Source organism: Nymphalis io, chromosome 2 (genome assembly GCF_905147045.1).
Source record: "Nymphalis io chromosome 2, ilAglIoxx1.1, whole genome shotgun sequence".
In the NCBI taxonomy this organism is placed as follows: domain Eukaryota; kingdom Metazoa; phylum Arthropoda; class Insecta; order Lepidoptera; family Nymphalidae; genus Nymphalis; species Nymphalis io.
This window is the reverse complement of record NC_065889.1, coordinates 2,389,030-2,406,217: the sequence shown is the minus strand read 5'-3', so window position 1 is coordinate 2,406,217 and position 17,188 is coordinate 2,389,030. Positions and strand designations below refer to the sequence as shown.

The following is a 17,188-nucleotide window of genomic DNA, read 5'->3' as shown; positions in this document are numbered from 1 at the left end:
CTTCTAATGTGTCTGATACTGTGCGAATATTTTACAATCCGACTGTCATAAAGAGAAGGACTCCGTTTGATCGGAATTCGGGTTCCGTTTCAGAGAAACTTTAAAGCGATTAACTTTTTCGTCACATAAATAAGATTTGCCTTCTAAATAAGACTCAAAACTAATATATTTATTTTTGGGCTCAGATAAAATGTCTCAAGCTTTTAATGAATTATAATTATATTATTAATACACCACTTAGTACTAATTTCGAAAGTTTTCATGTTAGAAATCAAATATTTTAAATGTAATAAAAATACGGTACTTTTATAAACTAAATTGCACGTTTAATTAGTGTCTTCGTCTTAAAAACCAATATCAATATGCGATATCTTTATATTTGGCTGTGTCTAATTGCAGCGTTTTTTTTTTATTTGTTAACAATAAAAGGTAATTAAAGAATAAAGGGTAATTAGTGTTTTTCAAGTTTGTTTTTAGTCTTCGAAACATAAATTTTTTTGTGCATTTTTGATTTATGCTTTTATGCAGATCATGATTTGGTGTGGACGATAAATTCGGTTAGGATGACTGCCAAAGATCCAATGCCTCGTTGTCACGACAAAATTTATGAACATCATCATGATATATTTAAAAATGTTCCTTTTCTTTGGAACTTGACGAGTTATTTAGAAAACAATAATGGACGATCATTGTCCTTTCGAACTCGTTTTGTTTTAATAACTTTTGATTTGATTTCGCAATAAAACGAAAATTCCAAATTTAAAGAATTTTCTGTTTTTATTATGACAAAATTATATTTCCCAAGTTATAATATAAGTATAATATAATATAATTATATAAGTATTGGTATAAAAAATCTTTTTTGACCCAGTAATGTTGTCATGATATCCAAGAATTACTTGTACCCAAGTATTAAGACCCAAAAGTGACTTCGAGTTGACTTCAACCGATACGTCTAAATGGGCCATTATGTCACGTAAAGTTGCCCATCTAATGGTGATGCGATCCCAACGTGACAGTATCTTTGGTAATTTGGATATTAAAAAAAAATGTTTTAGCATCAAGGTTACAAGTTTTTATTATAGGGTCAAATGGTCATTTGACGATTTCCTCGAGTTGTATTTTGCGTTGATTTAAAATCGCGAAAAGTCTTTGTCCATAATCTTTATTGTGTCATATACCTTTTTTGTAGAACACAAAGATCGTTAATTTTCTATCATTATTTTAATATATATATATATATATATATATATATATATATATATATATATATATATATATATATATATATTTGAAAAGCAGCGTGTTTCACATTCATGTTATACCTTTTATAAGGTACGATAGGAGTTCTTAATTTATATGTCCATTGATTTGAAATTAGTGTTAGTGAAATTCGAAACTTTTAAGATCCATTTTCAAGTTATAGGTATAACGATGTCGTAAATGTTGATTAGTACCATTCCGAAACCCCGAACGCCAGAAAATATTAAGTGTTTGCTGTTTAGAAGTTTTTCTTTATTTATTATTTAAAGCCGTTTTAGGAACTCGAAGATTCGTAAATATGGCGGATTAACATGCGTCGAGGCAGAAATCACCATGAGAGTATAGATTTACCAATATTAAAAATAAAAACCGCGTATTTAATTCCTTTTTTGTAATAAAAAATATTATTTTATAAATTTCTCGAATAAAGTAAAACGCTTAAAGTAAAACGTTTTACATTAAACAAATGCTGTGTTTGTATCGCTTAAAATGGCTTTTCGGCCTTAAATACGTATTTTTGCCAAGTGTTATTACGATGAAGTCGCTGAATGTGTCGGTACCCTTTGTAATAACAATCCAATTATCGAATGTCACTCCTTTATGAGGTAACGTGTGTGTTCAATGAGCACACGTAAACTTTGCCCCCTCGGTAGCAAGACGTAACGCGTACGTTTTCTTATACATTTATGTCTTGTAATTATTTATGCAAATGCGAGACGCCTCGCTGCGACTATGCCAGCTTTAAACGTATGCAAGTTAAGACTCTTTTGTTATGAGGTTTAGGAATGAAAAAATAAAACGTGTGGCTGTTCACAATTTTGTTGGAAACTATATCTGGTTTATCTTTTTTTTATGTTATGGTTATGGGCAAACAGGCCACCTGAAGGTAAGTCACCACCGCCAATAGGCATTAGCGTTGTAAGAAATATTAATGGGTCACCTTTGGAACTAAGATGTTATGCCCCTTGTGCTGTCACACTGACTCACTTATCCTTCAAACCGGAATGTAACAATACTAAATATTGCTCTTAGATATGATGAATGTTGAGTACTTTCTTAGATGGGCTTGCACGAAGCTCTACCATCTAGAAAATATACATAACAGCAAAAACAAAAGAACAGTTTAATAAATAGCAACCCGTGTGAAAAATTTACGAAAAGATGGTGTGTGGAGAATTTTATGTATATTACACATATCACAAATGTTCTGGGAAGTAGATTTACTTCAGACAGACGATATTAATATTCGCTTCAGTGATTTTGGTACACGGTCAAACGGATAGGTTCATATAAATTACTCACATCGGTTTTTAATGCTAATAAATAATCTATGATGGTCGTAACCGTGTGCAAAAACAAGACGATTGAATATTCATTACACCCGACGTAAGCTGAATTGTACACATCACGAATAAACATAGCAGCGTCATATTTTAAGTGTGAAGTAAACGAGTCGGGTCGGTAAAAAGAAACACTAGCTAGTGTCCTCTTGCAAAAATACCATTGTGTGTCAATTATCGTCGTCGTTTAGCACGATAGTGACAATGAACGTATGCTAATGAAAAGCATCTATGTTTTTCTTTTATTAAGTAACATATTAAATCTAAATTTGAATATATATATATATTTTTTTCGTACCTAAATTTTTTATTAAATGTGCATTCTTTTTTCACCGGCCATTACGTTCGATACAATGCCATTGTTTTTTTTTTTCTATCTCGCATAATTTCTGTCCCGTCATTCGTCTGTCCGCCTGACATCACTCATCGGTGACAACGACCTAAAATAAATTATTAAAATGTTTACGGTCAAACGTTTAGAATATTAACATTTTCATGTTATTTGTGTACGTTCGTTTTTCAATTCATAAACAAATATAGGTTTCGAGTGCAAAATAATTTTGTATATTCGTCACGACGGACGAGATTATTTGTTCAACTGAGTGTGTCTTTTTTAAAATTCTTTTTAACTTTTGTACTTAAAATCCGTTTACAATATACGAACTGCATAGTTCGCTAACTGATTTTTAACTTCTTCTAGTAAATACAAAGGTGTTACGGACAAATATGCCTAGAAATGTAACTGTAACTGTAACAGCCTGTGAATGTCCCACTGCTGGGCTAAGGCCTCCTCTCCCTTTTGAGGAGAAGAAACTGGAAATGTTTTGAAAAACTGATAATTTTGTTCATTCTTATAGTGTTGCTATGGACATAGTAATTGATAGTCTCCTATTAATAATGAAATATAAAACTACTATTTGTGTTCAGTACATAATTTTTGCTAGTCTCAATTTATATACATTAGTGATTAGTCAGTGGCGTTGATTGCCATTCACGATTTGACCAAATTGCTCACGTTTATAACCTCGCTGTCAACGAATTGTTTCATAAAAAAAAAACACAAAAAAAGTAAAGTACATCTTCTTCATTTAGGTGAAAGGTCAACTAATGCTCTAAAACGTATTAATTTAAAAATGTGTTATTGAAATTCATTAAATAACATGTCAGATCCGTTAAAGACGTCTTCTAAAAAAAGTAGTCGTTAATGACTAGATTTAATTAAAAAATCTTAATCAGTGTAAAACTAATGAACTACTCTAGTAGATGTTACAGGCACATAAACGCTCTCGTAAATGCATACTTTGACTATAATTACATTTGTAATTTGAGTGGTTTATATCATTTAGCTTTATGCAATCAATTTGAAATAAACATTTTTATCATATCGTATACTAGTTAATGATTTTTTTTTGTTAAATTAAACATATCATATGTCATCTAGAAAAAATAAAACGATCAAAAAAAATTCATGACAATCTAGATTTCTTCTATGGGTACCACCCACTGGATTATACGCGCTTCGCTATTGAATACAAAATTCGGTTCTTACGTGAATGCATTGACAGTGACTCAATTCCAAATGCGTCTCCATATAAATTCTAATCGGCGCTTTGTATATATGTAAATTTTCGGCCACCGATGAATTTTGTATCGGTTGCATGCATTACAATTGTAAGAAATTTCGGCGCATTTTATTTTCCTTTGTCAAATAAAACAATGTGACATTTTAATGTTTTCACATCTTTATTACGTGTTGCAAAATTAATTTTTCCAATCATATAAATGTCGTTTGTTACACGTTCGTGCAGGTATTCGTTGGATAAAATATTATTATAATCCTTTTAGTCTTTACCCATTCAATAAATTTTATTGTTTAGACTCGAACTCCTTTATTATGTAAGAATAATTTTATGATAACCAAAAGCCATTCAAGACGATGCACAATAAACAAGCCGATATAAATTTTTTGACCTTCAAAAAAACGTTATATCAGCGTTAATTGAATTCGCATATTGGGCGTTGGAGCTGGTGCAGTGATTATATTGCGCCACATATTCCAGGAAGTTCTTAATTATATAAAGTGTATATAACCCTAACGTTTTTTATATAGAAGCGTAATATAGTTAGCACGTAAAAAAACTTCTTATGTATTCACCACGTGCCCATTTTTTATATTATCTCTTCACCTGACAAGATGGCGGGGTAAAGCACCTCTGAGTAAAAAAATAGAGTACATTTATTGCAATCTTTTACAACCATCTTAGATAATTTATTTTTATTTTTTATATACTATAAAATAAAGGAAACGGAAATTATAAGGACCTAATATAATGTTAAATTAGAAGAGGTTTTTATTTATATTCCCATAGCAATTCATGAAATCAATTATCTGACTGCGCCTGCTTCGTTACCGCCTGCAATTATATTATAGTGCTCACCGTCTTGGGTAATGTGCAGGCGCGACGAATCTGCACGTCGCGGTTTATCTAATGCTTTTTGCTCCAAGACCTTGAACGGATAAAAGTCTAGACGCTTTGCAATTTACAAATTTTGCGCTTGCGCATTTCAATGATGCGTGCGATCCTAGGGTTCATTGGTCCGTTTGTACAAAAGTCGCGGGTGATTCTTTTTTATGACCAGTAAGAGTTGGTACATATCCGTGATTAAAATTTTTAACGCACGATATGTAAATTGTGACGTATCTCTGCACTCGTGCAAAAATTATCTAGAACATAGTACAAATTGTTTTTTAATGTAAATTTTCAAATAGGGATCGATTGATTGGCTACATATTTTAATTTGATATGTTCACGCTACGGTTGATTTATCGTCCGTATCCTCCTGGACAAGAATTTAATGTATCTGGTGAAATTGATTTTAAAGTTAATAGTTTCGCAAAAAGCTAGCCGGGTTTAACTGCTACTTCACATGTGAAATAATCGTTTATTCGTATGATTGAGATTTATCAAAATCATAACCTAACTTCAATTAGTTAATGGCTATTAAATATAGTAATTATATAAATAACTTTACAATAATTCAATCTATGAAGCGTTACTCAGAAATGTTTATAGTGTGTGATAAAAACTCGTATGATCGACGATAGTGATAATTCACATTTGTTCATCATACGCAGCATCATGTTTTTGGCAAAGGCAACTCACGCAGCAAGATTTAAAGTTCAGTCTAGAATTGCGGTCATTGGCAGGGGATGAATTGTAACTTTTGCTGAATTTGATTCTACAAATGCATTTTTTCTTTTTATACTTTATCATAATCGATGTAATCGTTTTCTTTGTTGTTTTTGAAACTATAGGCAAGCTGCTGTTGTGTTTTTACTATCTAGATCATGTTTAAGATTGTCTATTTATTAAAGCAGAGTCACGGTTTCGATTCATTCTGCTCCTTCTGATTTCCAAGACGTCTCAGTCTGTCGACTCGGTTTCTCGTTAATTATAACGAAATTCTTTTTTTCCTCTATGCCCACTGGTGTTCGTACCTCGTGGCCTTGGTTGTTCGATGTCATTTACTGACATGTAAGTGGCTCTTTGTGATTTTTTGCTTTATAACAATGATCGAAAGTCCACTGATTGACATTTACAAGTCACTAATCACCATGCAGATGTCCTGTGTTATCTGATACATAGTATGTATGTATTACCTAATATGACAAAGTCGTTGACTGACAACGCACGGCGGGGATCGTATCGTACAATACAATACTTTATTGGCCGTTCGTTAGGTATTATGATTAATCTGAACCTAAAGGCCTTTGATATTTTAGGTATCAGGCTAGATGTTCGTTTGGTTCTATTGTTATTTCGATGTTGCAAAAAGAAATGAAAAATTGAATCGTAATCAAATTTGCTACCACCCACATGTTTTGTGACTCGCGACATGTCGGTATTATATAATAGTTTTTCAAACGGTTTTATCAGTTTAATTTTAGATTTACCTCATGTAATGAATAATACCTTAAACACATATTATTAATCATAATCAACTTTATTTCTAAAATGTTGAAATAATTAACATTGAAATGAACTTAGCTCCTGTGTCATCAGCTACAGGTTTGGTTGGAAGTGGCCATCGGTGTTCGTTTAGTGGTTTGTTTACAGAATCAACATCTACCGGCGAGTGAGGGAATTTCGCAAGAGGCATCTACTTGGCCTTAATTTTTTTTTAACTATGTACACAATTGCTTGTTTGCCGAGGCTTTTGCGATCGAGGCCCGGTAGGGTTACGATTATTTACACAGTTAAGTCAATTGAATCGGCATATTGAGTCAAATCCACGACACCATTTTTAAATTAGCTGGACTTTTAACTTACCGCAAAGATATTCAAAATTTACCTTCAATTTGTTATGTTGGCTGTTAAGCGACAATGGTCTTCAATATAGTTAACATATTTGAAAATTTCTTGTGTGACGTTTTGGTCTGTAACATAGATGACTCATTATATTAGTGTTAATATTCAGTCAAGTTCCGGGTTTAGATGAGTTTAATATTTGTATTCTCTTCACACTAGGTCGACTGAAAGGGGACTACGTTTTTCTACAGTAGCGTATATATTTTTTTTATTATTGCGCATCCAACGTGACCTGTTTACGGATCCGTTCAGGTCACAAAATCTGCCATTCATTTATAGTACCAATCAATCTCTTATCTCAGATCTAGTCACTACATGGTATATTTCTAGCTTTTTATGCGTCTGCTGTCTGAGGTTAATAAACTTGTATTCTGATTGCTCATTCATCTTACATCATTGTGGTTTGTGCGTTATATTGAAATTTTTCTTTTACCTTTTTCTTAAGACGCTGTCATGTCATTAACGTAATAAGTACATTACGATTTGAACTTCTTAATTCACTATCGCGTTTTGCGTTGTCCGCGTAATTGACAATTATGTAATGTGTTTTCGTTGATTTACCTTCGTCGGTTGACGGGAGTAAAATTTACATAGTCGTAAGTGCTATAATATGTGATAAATCCATTGTGAACTTTGTTTAGGTATCGATTCAAAGTTCGGTTTGCATGATGATGATATTTTATTCATCGTCTACGATGACATTTTACAAGATACCGTTTTCTTTTTTTTTTTCACCTATAGCTCATATTTTATTTAAATGTATATCAAGTCAATATTTTAACACATAAATTGTAATAAAATGTATATTAAATACTATTTCTTATAGTAGTATAATATGAACTACAAAAAATATAAAGCTTTAGGTTTTTTAAATTGTTAATAAAACATGTTAAATATATCAAATTGAATATGAATTATTTGATGCAGCTAATGTAGACTTGCATTAAGTGGATGTCCATTAAATGTCATATCGTTTTCTGATCTATTGTTCGGCGTCTCTCTCTATTCCCTGTGAATAACGCAATTGTGCGTAGAGGAAATAGGCAATTGCTCGATCTATACATTATCTACGACCGCAACACTACACAATGATAACTATCGTCACGCCATTTCAGATTTATATATTTAAATTATCATTTTAATACCAAATTATTATTTGAACACCTCAATATAAAAGCACAGGATGTTGATTATGTTTTTTTTCTTATTCCATACATAGAAGCACTTGATAAATCGTTGAAGCTTTGCAACACGTATAAGCGAGTTAGGTAAAAATATTTTGTTTTTATTACAACATGACGTGACTTAAAATATTTTATTAATGTGCTTCAAGCGTTTCGACAGCAATTTTATTTTATAATTATACAAAAAATATAACTCATCCAATCAAAATAGCATTAGTATTTGAAATTGTCGAAGAGGTCAACTCTGCAGTAGTGCCAGTAAGAAATAATAATCCGGATTAGTGATGCGTTACTTAAATATATATACAAATGTTTTTTTTTTTTTGATATTTCTGATGGCGTTTCTCTGAGATTAATTTAATGGTCTAATTTATCATCGGATTTTGTAAAAACAAATCACCATATCCAAATATAAGTTTAATTTTACAAATCTAATAAGATAATCTTTATGAATCATCAACTATTTTTTTATTAATAAGTGAAAATAAATAAACAATGTCATCCTAAGTCTCGTCTCTTAATTCGTTATCCTCGTGAATCTCATCTGTCGGAACAGCTTGCGTATTTTTTAAAACCAGTTGCAATTTCCCACAGGCGATTTTCGGCTTACATAATATAATAATATGCATTCGTTTTCGACCACATACCAAGGCCAGTGTGTCGACGACCATTCGGGGGCGGGGCGTTTACTAAGTCAATATCTCCTTAAGTGGCAGTTGTAAATTAATCATCATGCACACTATGCACTTTCATTCTTATTTCAGTTTTCCCGTTACTTTTTCATTCATAGCTATTCCTAACAGTATTCGATTTTATATATTACGTGTGATTTAATTTGAAATGAACGAATAATTTAAATTTGGGACAATATAACGGTTAAGGTAAGGATATCTGTAGTACTACGTGTAAATCCCTTTCTTTATCAACAATATTTATTGTAAGCGTGCTTAACTCTCGTGTTTTTGTGTCAGCGCCTTATGTTTTTTTGTTTGAAGTGGGTGTTACAAACCGAGTTATATTTCCATTTGAATCGCATTAATGTGTATGCAAAGGCAACAGGACGTGTCCTTTTCATATATGATGTTTTGAACGTTGTGTACTCGCAGACTTCCAATATTATCACCCACGCTATTTAATTTTAATTCAACTTTAAAAAATATTATTCGCACAAAATAATACTCATTGTTATACCGACCTACGTTAAATCCCACGAAATTTTTTATGCTCTCTGAAGCATCTAGATTACTCTCGAGGTATAATAAAACTGGTTGATGGTCGTGATTATTGCTGTGAGTTTACGCGAAATGTGCACTTTTTTGCAGTAAACTACTTATAATTTTTATAATGTTTGTTAGTGCTATAATATTCATTAAATTGTTTCGAGTTCTTCTAGGATAATAATATGTTTTATAATCTCGCTGTGTTGCGTAATTCGTTGTATTGAACGTATAACTAGATTGAGCAGGACAATTTTGAGCAACCAAGTAACAGGTCCAACTCTTAATATTTTATGAGATCGATCATAAGAAAATGAATAGAATTTTGTGATGATTAATTGAAAGCTTCGTGTAAAAAAAATCGCTGACAAATCGAAACGCTATCGAATGTGCGGAGTTTAATTTTGTTACGTTTGTTTTTTCAGTCGTTTTTTTTTATCTCGATTCGCACAAAAGGCAACGGGTAGCCGAACCTTTCAAGGACTTACGTTCCGCTCCAGGAGGTTTCTAGGCGTTTCCCCCATTTGGGCCTCTAAAATTTCACAACGTAATTCAGTTTATAAATAAATTTCTAGATCGTCTTACGTAACTCACAATAATATACTTAACTCGAGTTAAAATTTAGTAACACTAATGAAGATAACTCAAATTTTTATGTTTTTTTGTGTTCGTATTTTACCGCTTCTCACTAGCACGTTGCGATGAAATTAGTTGATTCAATTTGTCAGTAGTTTTTGTTCCTTCAGTGTTTTCTGTGCCGCGAACTGCCTGAGCATTTTTCTTTTTTATTACCCGAGAGCCTAATGAGTGCAGCATCATTTGTTACTTTAACACCGATTCTAACGCCTCTTACGAACGTGTTTCCCATTGGATTTTTTTACAGCAAATCTCTGTCCAACCTCTTCGGCTGTTCGCTAGTAGCTGTGAACTTAATTTAGACAGATATCTAAGTCTATTATTCTGTTCGTCGTATCTTGATGAGTTTCTCTGTGTCTATAATGAGAATGTCGAGATACTAGTAACTATTTCGTTTTTTTTTTTATTTTTTATTATTAATTTATTATATCGGCAATAAAGTTTATTTTTATTATTTTTTGTTGAACTACACGTTTATAAGCGTTGATGAAAGATTTGCTAAGTAGTTAAAAGACTTCGATTAAATTTAATTTATTTCCTCGTCCGTTTATTTTATTGCCTTTCAAGATGTCGAATATTGATTGAATTACAAACAGCTTGTCTCGCGTCATCTCGTTTTGCAATTTTAGTTTTAGCCGTTCTACTTGATATGTACATTGTATAAAACTTGAACGTATTCGTATATAAAATTGTGTAATAAATGTCCACCGGTGATAAAAAGAAGGTACGATTTTTTATGCATTTAAGTATTAAATCACATGGTCCATTTCGTCATGTTTATTAAACGATATTTTTTTAAGACATTTACTTCGTCTTGTACATTTTATGGAAACGAACTTGATAGGATGTAAACTTTGTATTTGAATGCGTGCTGTTTTATAGTTTTTTTTTGTATATTTTAGAGTCCATTAAAAAGTGTCATTTATGCCGTGCAACGATAACACAATTGGATTTATTCGTAACGTATATTGTTTCAGGAGAATATAGACCCTTCGCCGTACAGCCTCTCACCCGTGTCAGCTAAATCACAGAAGCTGCTGCGGTCGCCGCGAAAAGCGACTAGGAAAATATCGAGGATTCCCTTTAAGGTAATAAATATTATCTCATATGTCATAGTCATTGTGAAAATCTATATACCTCGCACCTTTTCAGGTCTGGCAAAACAAACTCTACTCTACTCTAATATGTTTCACAATAAGGTTTAATAAAATTGTATTTTAATTCGAAATTGCGGGAGGTGATCGTTTCATTTCCACGATAGACGTACTTATGATAAGAGGAAGACAGAAGATCTATATATTTCACAATTTTTATGTTGTTTATTAGTATTCGTGTCGATTTACCTTAAAAATAAAAAACGTACACGCCACCGGTTGCGTGCATTATCGAGTAACGCCAATCTCGAAACATAAACCGTTCGAACGAAACGATTCTCCGTAATAAAAACAAGAGATCTAACTCATTAGATAATTCATATATTTTATTGTATTTTAATTGTAGGTGCTCGATGCGCCCGAATTACAAGACGACTTCTACTTGAACTTGGTCGACTGGTCCGCCCAAAACGTTCTCAGCGTCGGACTTGGAAGCTGCGTGTACTTGTGGAGCGCATGCACTAGCCAGGTACGTACATTCATTCGTTTGATCATTCGTCGGACGATAATTAATCGATTAATAATTTCATTGAATATTATTTACAAAGGCTCTGAAGAGCTGGCTGAACACTGGCTCTGTAAGAAATATTACCTAAGCTTCCTTACATCGCTGATGCGCCTACTACCTACCCGTCTGGGTGGCTTACAAAAAGCCCTACCCACTAAATAAGTCTCGTAATAATAAGTTTTATTATATATTTTTTGTTAAATGGCAACAATTTTTAATCGACGTTTCATAAAAAGAGAATTATTAATGCTAACTTGTCACTCAAAAACAGATTGCACTAAAAATATTTAAATAATAGCTAATTTTAAAATCGTCAAAAACCCGAAATCACAAACCGTCATAAAATATAATACACGAATATTTATCAAGAATTAATATCTGCATAGTATCCGCTGTATTAAGAAAAGAACGGAAATCGACAAAAAAAAAAAAAAAACAAAAACTAAAACATTGAATTAATATTTATAATATTACATGTTTTTATGCAAAATAATAAACCTAATGCAAATAAATGTTATATACCTAACATGCAATCCAAAAAAGTCATTGGCCCATGAGGGGATCGAACCCGCGACCTTCGCGTTATTAGCACGACGCTCTAACCAACTGAGCTAATGGGCCGTTGGCATCGACGCCGAAAAATCCATGTATTATCTTTATGCGACATAAAACTGACGTGAAATTATTAAATTGATAAAACCAGTTGTTACTCAGGTAATAAAAATCGTCTAGTTTAGTGCATAGGAGTTATATTCAGACGGATTACGTGCGAAGCGAAACGTGATGTTAATATTATAAACAAGTGTGAGTGGGCTGTGCGCGCATGCGCTGATGATATTTATTCTATCTTCCTACACGAGAGCGTAGTTTTTTTTTTCACCATTTATACATATAGTTTTTTTTTTAAATATTAAATGTAATAATATCTTACTTATAGTGTTAAAAGGTATGTTTAATAACATTATTGAGAATACTAGCTGTAAATTATAAGATGAGTAACTTTTTTTTTTTAATTTACCTAAATTTTTTTTTTTTTTATAGTAAATTTAATTCGATTAATAAAATCACAATAAATAGACACACATAATTTCGCATTTACAACTTAAGTATGATTCAAATTTTCTTTCACATAATAGTAAAAAATAAATAAAAATATTTTAAGGAATGGAATGATTAAATTTTTTGCACAACACACTGAACCCTGAAAACTAGATTTTAGCCGTTGCATTACCGGTGCAGGTTCTCGTTGTATTATCTAGACATTTTTATTTTTGTCTTAAACCGGTATTAAAAGATTCTGATTGCGTTGTATACGTTAATTAAATAATTACACCAATAAATATACAATTTGATCCTTATGATTCTGTATGGTTTCGATAAATATTACATTTATGTATATATATATATATATATATATATATATATATACGAATTCTCTTCTCGCTTAGGTATTTATTATTTATTTAAATATATAAAGAAAATAGGTGTTTTTGTAATTGCTTTAATTTGAAGACATTAGCGAAATACATCACTCTATTTATATCTTTCTATTGGATTTCAAAGTTGTTTTTTTTTATGAAAACGTTAAACGGACGGCCACGTTTCGTAATTATTTACCAAAAATGTTATAATATATAATCTCGGTAACTAAGATGTTATGCCACTTGTGCATGTAGTTACACTGCCTCGTTCACCCTCCAAACCGGAACACAACAATACTAAATATTGCTGTTTGGTTACACAGGCAGGCAAGTAAGTATATGATTATATACGAATTTTATTATGCAACATGCTTTTCAAGGCACGTGTGTGATACTGCGAACTTCCGAACTGCGCGCTGCTAATAAGGATTCCGTGACAGAAATAAAAAAATTAATCACCTTTTTATTGACCCGACCCGGGATTCGAACTCGAGTTCTAGAGGTCAGCAGCCTTATAAGCTATTAGACCGATGCAGTGGATCTATATAATTATATATGTAAATACCTATGTATTACGTGACTAATTAATGAAACATCATCTTACGAACTGGTTCATTACATACAAAACGATATATTATCGTTAATTATATAAAAAAAATGTAAACAATATTCCTCGGACCCTACACGGTAGCCGTGTTTGGTGGGCGTCACGTATCACTGCGGGGGTAGACGAGTTCTAGATCGGCTAAGTACAAGGTCGATGAACAGGATTCAATAATGATTCGTACGCTCCCTGATAACAGCGTGACTAGCTCTTAGTAATGCAGCTAAGATTTGAAACGAGACGGAGTATTAAAAAAAAAAAAAAAAAACGAAGTCAGATTAATTGGACCGATAAAGGAAAGTTATCGTGTTTTAATTAAAATTATAATTTTAGAGAAAGATATTTTCGATATCGCGTATTTTTTCGACAATTATATATACATATATATAAGCGTTTTTTTTTATATATCAATTTATGTTTATGTATTGAAATTTTAATGGTTATAGATGCGTTCCATACTTGTCATGATTTTCTGCGGTTTTTTTTTATCATGTGATAAAAACACGACTAGACAAATTCGTTTAGAAACATTAAAGCTAGTAGCGTTATTTTAATACGACGATTGCATCGAAGAAAAAAAGGTACCTAATTAAATTTAATAGACTTAAATAGAGATATCTATTTATTATGTACGTTTTTTTTATATATATACTATAATATACAGTAACAGTACAGTAACAGCCTGTAAATGAACGAATGAAGTCGTAAGTGCGAAAAGCCTTCAAGCATAATTAAAATGTATATCTATCCACAGGTGACAAGATTATGCGATTTATCGTCTGAGGGCAACGCAGTGACGTCGGTGGCGTGGAGTGAAAGAGGTCACTTGGTGGCCGTCGGTACACAGAAGGGTCACATAAGTGTGTGGGACGTCGCTGTCAATAAGGAGGTGAGGTTTTGTTTGATGAACTTAACTAATGAAAATTATCTCTGAAATTAATATTCGCTGAATCTCTCGAATTTACATTTTTTATAAATGTTTTGGCCATTTGCCAAAACATTCGCCGAGATGACCCAGTGGTAAGAACGCGGGAACCCTAACCGATGATCGTGGGTTCAAACCCGGGCAAGCACCACTGAATTTTCATGTGCTTAATTTGCGATTACAATTCATCTCGTGCTTTACGGTGAAGGAAAACATCGTGAGGAAACCTGCATGTGTCTAATTTCACTGAAATTCTGCCACATGTGTATTCCACCAACCCGCATTGGAGCAGCGTGGTGGAATAAGCTCCAAACCTTCTCCTCAAAGAGAGGAGAGGAGGCCTTTAGCCCAGCAGTGGGACATTCACAGGCTGTTACAGATTACAGATAAATGTTTTGGCCATTTATTTGATTGATCAATCACGTATTTTAATGTAATTCGATTTGAGATTGAAAAAAGGTTAAATATTTTCACGAATGTGTAGGCGCTACGTCTAAATGTTAATAATAGCACGCTTAAACATATAAAGAAATAAGTCTAGGTGCTACAAACTCGATTCGCTGGATGCAAATGTAACTTTAGTATCGATTATGTTTATTACTATTATATATTGATTATATTTAGATTTCGCCGGCGTGGGATTCTGTTTGTGACGAAAATCGTTTTATTTATAGCATGCATTACATATTGACTTAAAAAGAGGCAGTTAGCTTGAAATTAAGGAACTTCAAATTTAGCGACCAGCTCCGACATCGCACGGGCGAACTTCGCGAAAGACGTGATGATAAAGTGTATCGGACTTTTCATTATAATTGTATAGAACAAATCATCATCCATATAACTTACCCAGCGAGAGCCATAGATGTTGTTAGACAACAAGTTTTGTTCCGGCTTAACCGATAAATATTATAATAACGTTAAGTATTTTGCATAATGTATTCATAAATGATATCCATATACCTCCCTCGATAAATAGCCTATCCATTGGTGAAAACGAATTTAAATTAATTATAATATTATCTATTATATTTATTCTACCGCAAAACAGCAGTACTCGTTATTGTTGTGTTCCGGTTTGAATGGTGAATGAGCCAGTGTAATTACAGGCACAAGGGACATAAAATCTTAGTTCCCAAGGTTGGTGGCGCATTGGCTGTATAAGCGATGGTTGACATTTCTTACAATGCCAATGTCTAAGGGCGTTTGGTGACCACTTCCCATCAGGTGGCCCATATGCTCGTCCGCCTTCCTATTCTATAAAAAAAAAATATCTATGTTCATATATTGTACACACAGACAAAACGTTATTATATATTTCGATATTAAATAATACAATGTATTATGTTCCGTGACGTCATTTATCTATCCTATCATATGTCGAATTTCATATGAATATGTTAAATTGTCTGGACATACCGATTAGCGTTGTGACAATCGTTTAAACAAACTTTTACATTGAAAATATCACTAAGATATATAAATAATGTTAAATTACAATGACAAAACTAGAAATCATTAACTTTTTTATTTATATATGTTAATAAAGTACTTTTAAAATATATAAATATAACCCTATATCCCTTTTCTATAACCCAAAAAGTATACAAAATTTCATTATGTAAAAGCGAAACAAATAAATTATTTTTTGCATTATAAGGATAAATAATAATATTAGCATATTCGAGCCAGTTTTGTGAGCTGAATTCGTGCTTTATAATTCATCACATGCTGAAGGAAAACATCGCGAGGAAATCAACGAGGTTGTGTCACATTTGCATATCGACGAGCCGGTTGGCGTGGTTGGTAGATACTTGCCTTTCACGCCGATGGTTGTGGATTCGATTCCCACCCAGGACAGACATTTGTGTGCATGAACATGTATGTTTGTCCTGAGTCTCGGTGTAATTATATATTATATAAGTATGTTTTTACAATGGAAAAGTAGTATATCAGTTGTCTGGTTTTCATAGCACAAGCTCTGCTTAGTTTGGGATCAGATGGCCGTGTGTGAATAATGTCCCAGGATATTATTATTATATCACCAAGAATACTCTCAATGGAACGGCTTCCCGTCGAGCGATAAGAGACATGATATGTTATAGGAGTTTAATGCTATAATTATTCCACAGGTAACGAAATTACAAGGGCATATAGCGCGTGTTGGCGCTCTGGCCTGGAACGGCGACATATTAAGTTCCGGCTCGAGGGATCGACATATAAGGCAAAGAGATACGAGAACACCACGTAAGTTTCACTATTTTCTTTTTGTTTTTCTGTTTGAAGGCTGTAGTGCGGATAGATCTGATGGCAAGTGGTCACCTTTGCCTACACCGTCATTGTTGCCAACTTTCCAATCTCATGGTATATAAATATTAATTATATTATCTACTAAGTAGAAAAAAATAAACTAAGCCAGTTTATATAATATACGTAGATCATTTGCTTATTTCTTTAATTATATGGATACTATTTGTATAATTATTTAAAATCATTTTTTTTTTTAATTGTTAAATACAATTAAGCGTCTGATACTTAAAAACATAGTACAGAAACTCGTACATTATAT

General features: G+C 32.5%; 1 protein-coding gene and 1 non-coding gene across 2 annotated transcripts in view; one reads left to right on the top strand and one right to left on the bottom strand.

Annotated features, from left to right (window-relative positions):
- The window catches only part of LOC126777318 (fizzy-related protein homolog), a 47,831-nt gene that overhangs the window by 23,482 nt on the left and 7,161 nt on the right, over positions 1–17,188 (top strand). The window contains exons 4-7 of the mRNA XM_050500323.1: positions 10,988–11,098; positions 11,511–11,633; positions 14,452–14,586; positions 16,752–16,866. Of these exons, the coding sequence (XP_050356280.1) occupies positions 10,988–11,098; positions 11,511–11,633; positions 14,452–14,586; positions 16,752–16,866 (484 nt within the window). The remainder of the gene's footprint in view (positions 1–10,987; positions 11,099–11,510; positions 11,634–14,451; positions 14,587–16,751; positions 16,867–17,188) is intronic.
- On the bottom strand, positions 12,220–12,293 carry Trnai-aau (transfer RNA isoleucine (anticodon AAU)). Its single transcript has one exon. It is a non-coding gene; the product is annotated as a tRNA-Ile (tRNA).